General features: G+C 31.0%; 1 protein-coding gene across 1 annotated transcript; it reads left to right on the plus strand.

Moving 5' to 3' along the window:
• Positions 1–1,806: 1,806 nt before the first annotated feature.
• On the plus strand, positions 1,807–3,241 carry LOC114301115 (F-box/kelch-repeat protein At1g15670). The gene has a single exon (XM_028246032.2). It carries the CDS (start codon positions 2,009–2,011, stop codon positions 3,095–3,097), a length of 1,089 nt encoding a protein of 362 aa, XP_028101833.2. The 5' UTR covers positions 1,807–2,008; the 3' UTR covers positions 3,098–3,241.
• Positions 3,242–3,890: the final 649 nt, after the last annotated feature.

The following is a 3,890-nucleotide window of genomic DNA, read 5'->3' on the forward strand; positions in this document are numbered from 1 at the left end:
TTTGCACACACATTTGGTGTGTACCAACTTTTAATATATATGTAAAAAAAATTCTGTAAAATTCCAAGCATAAGTTTTATAATTTTAACGTACTTACATTAATTTTACTTTTAATAAAGTTAAAACAATTGATACTAATGTAAATAGTGTGAAATCATAATGATTAATAAGAAAAGATATATATTTTAGTATAAAAGATATGATAATATTAATTTTTTGTTTTTACGATTAATAAATTATTGATAAAAAAAATTAAGTATTACTCATTTCTTTTCAAATTGTTTGTCTAGTATGAAATAAGATTTTAAAATAAAATATTCTTGTGTCAAAATTTAAATTTTTTTCACTAATTAAAAGTTCTTATCAAATATTTTTAATTTGCAAAAAAAATTTAAAAAAAAATAGACACGAGCATATATTATTTTAGGTTCTTATCGACATAAAACCATTATATGAATTAAACTTTTACGTGAATTTAATGATGTAAAAATTATAAAAAAAAAAAAAATTGCAATATTTTCTATCAAAGCCGTCACTTGGCAAAAAAAAATTTAGTTGACTTTTTAGAGTTAAGATTTTTAATTTGGAATCAAAAAGTTCCTTCGACAAATTTTTTTTTGATTTTTTTGATTTTTTTTGATTTTTGTGAGAGAAAAAATAAAATTGTTATAATTTAAATATGACATTTTATCTTATTAACATTTTAACATTTTTTTAAGGGGCTAATTCAGTCACAACACAACACAACCGAGGAAATTATACAGTGTGTTTGCTTTCAATTTTCTGAGTTCAGTTTTCTAAAAATTGAATTTTTTATTTTTTGTTTTTTTTGTTTTTAATTAATATTTTCTTTATTTTTTTAGATGTATCTTACTTAAATATATCTAAATAGTAAAATATTTGTGAAAAAATATTTTAAAAAAATAATAAATATACAAAAATATAAAAAATATACTGAATTTTCATATATATATATATTTGGTATTTAGTGACTTTTTTAAAGAAATTTTTTCACAAATATTATACCTTTTAGGTGTATTTAAAAATTACTAAAAATATTTTAAAAATTCAATAAAAACAAAAAAAATATGAAGAATAAAAAAAATTGAAAAATATTTTCTGAAAACCCAAACCTAATGTGTGTTTGGTTTGAGTTTTTTGAATTAAATTTTTTGAAAATTGAATTTTTTGTTTTCCGTGTTTTTTTGTCTTTAGTAAAAAATTTTAAAATTTTAATTATTTTTTTTTACTTTTTTTAAATACACCTTACTATGTATCTAAAAAATAAAAAAATTGTGAACAAATATTTTTAAAATATAAGAAATACATAAAATACAAAAAATATACTGAATTCTTGTATTTTTTTTTTGTATTTTTGGTATTTATTGAATTTTTAAAAGATTTTTTTTTACAAAAAATATACTTTTTATTTATGTTAAGTGTCTAAAAATTAAAAAAAAAATTACTTAAAATATTTTAAAAATTCAATAAAAAATTAGGGCAAATTGCATATACCTCCCTCGAGGTTTAACTAAATTACAGATACCCCTGAGGTTTCGAAATTTACAGATACCCCCTTGATGTTTATATTTTCATAACAAATTATCCCATGAGGTTTATATTTTCATAACAATTTATCCCTTAATTTGTTATGCAAATAGTATCTTCAGGAATTATCTGTAATTTCTCAAATCTTAAGGGTATCTGTAATATTTCTAAACCTCGAGAGGTATATGTAATTTGCCCTAAAAATAAAAAAAAATAAAAAACAACAAAATGTAATTTTTAAAAAAATATTTTGGGAAAACCAAAAACAACCCAAGTGAATAATTTTCCCCACAATCCAAACAAATCTTACATCACCATTCACGAGGCCATTTCTATAAAATGCTAACACGCCCATTTCTCAAAACCAACGCAAAAAAGCAAACGCAAAGTCCCTTATTTTCTGTTTTCTGTGATTCTGTGACTTTGAGGTCATAGCCACACAAAAGTGAGCGATTCTACCATGGAGCTCATTCCGGGTCTTCCAGACGATCTGGGTCTTGAATGTCTTATTCGGACCCCCCATGAACACTTCTCTTCTGTTTCATCGGTCTGTCGGAGATGGAAGTCGGAGATTCAGCTGCCGGAGTTTTGGATTCATCGAAAACTCGCCGGACTCAGCCAGCGAGTCGTCGTCATGCTCCAAGCACGGGTTAACCCGACCCATATAATCACCGGACCAAAAGGTACTTCTCGCAAGTTTTCAATTAATCCGGTTTACCGGCTCACGATCTGTGAGCCGGAAACGGGTAAGTGGAGCGAGCTCCCCCCCGTGCCCGGATATTCAGACGGGTTGCCCATGTTTTGTCAGCTTGCGGGTGTCGGGTTGAATCTTGTGGTGATGGGTGGGTGGAACCCGGTTACGTGGCAGGTTTCGAATGCGGTGTTTGTTTATGATTTTGTGTCTGCCACGTGGAGGCGTGGGGCCGATATGCCAGGTGGGCCGAGGTCGTTCTTTGCTTGTGCGTCTGATTTTGATCGGACGGTGTTCGTTGCAGGTGGACATGACAACGAGAAGAATGCATTGAGATCCACGCTGGTGTATGACGTGACAAAAGATGAGTGGATCCAACTGGCTGACATGGCAATGGATCGTGACGAGTGTAACGGAGTATTTTATGCTGGCAAGTACCATGTCATCGGTGGGTACAACACAGAGATGCAAGGTCTATTCAGTACAAGTGCTGAAGCATTCGATGTTGCCACCTGGCAGTGGGATCAAGAAATGCAAAATGACTTCTTGGAAACTTCCACGTGTCCAAGCACTTGCGTGGACGGTGGGGATGGGAAATTGTACATGTGTCGGTCTAATGATGTGGTGGCACGTAAGAGTTCCACATGGCAAGCAGTAGCTGAGTTGCCTGCTGAGGTGCGAAGTAGTACAACATACATGACAACGTGGCAAGATAAGATGTTGGTGATTGGATCCCCGAGATTTGGTGAGGCCCACAAAGCTTACGTGTTAAATTTGAAGGATTACACGTGGGCAAAAATAGAAATGCCGGAGGAGTACACTGGCCATGTTCAATCCGGTTGTTGGCTTGACATCTAATTACAACCCAAGAGTTTAGAGCCGAGTTGTGAGTAGGCTCATCATTTTGGTTCCTAATTTTTGCGTGACATTGTGAAATACCAGCAATGTAATACTAGGCCAAGTTTGACAAATTAAAAAAAAAATTATTCAAAAAATTAAAAAGTTATTACTATTCATCAAAAGTCAAAAATTACGGCTGCATACCTTCTAATCTTAATTTTTTCCTATACACTAATTTATATAATTTTTTAATACACATTTTGTCATAAAAAGTTAAAAAGTTAACCCAAACAATCATATTTTTTTTCTCAACTTTTTAGTTCAAAAAGACAAAAAAATACACTTATTTAAGACACCCCAAACAACCCCTAAAGAGCTTCCAATTACTAACATGTATTAGTCTGAATTTCACTAAAATGCTCATTTGATGATATAAATCTGCATGTTCACGATGAGTAGATAAAAGTCTTCTACCTCTGAATTTTTAATTTTAATATTTGTATGTAAATTAATCATAAAATTTGACATAACATTTTTACTAATGTACGGCTTATCTAATATCAGACAATTATGTCTAATTTTGTAATTAGTTTTTTTGTATTGCTAGGTTTATTCCCTCATATTTAGACTAATCCTCTTTGCAAAACTCTGATAGTTAGTGGTGGACTTGGCTGGGTTGGATCGGGTTTTATTCGGGCCTGTCTTCATAATAACAGAAGGTGTAGTAGCCTGAGCCTACTCAATGTTGGACTTGAAATTAAATTATCCAAAATGTTTTAGACCCCCACTGGGGGTGACTCTCAGGAACCCA

This window comes from Camellia sinensis, chromosome 15 (assembly GCF_055761805.1).
Source record: "Camellia sinensis isolate YWXY chromosome 15, ASM5576180v1, whole genome shotgun sequence".
In the NCBI taxonomy this organism is placed as follows: Eukaryota; Viridiplantae; Streptophyta; class Magnoliopsida; order Ericales; family Theaceae; genus Camellia; species Camellia sinensis.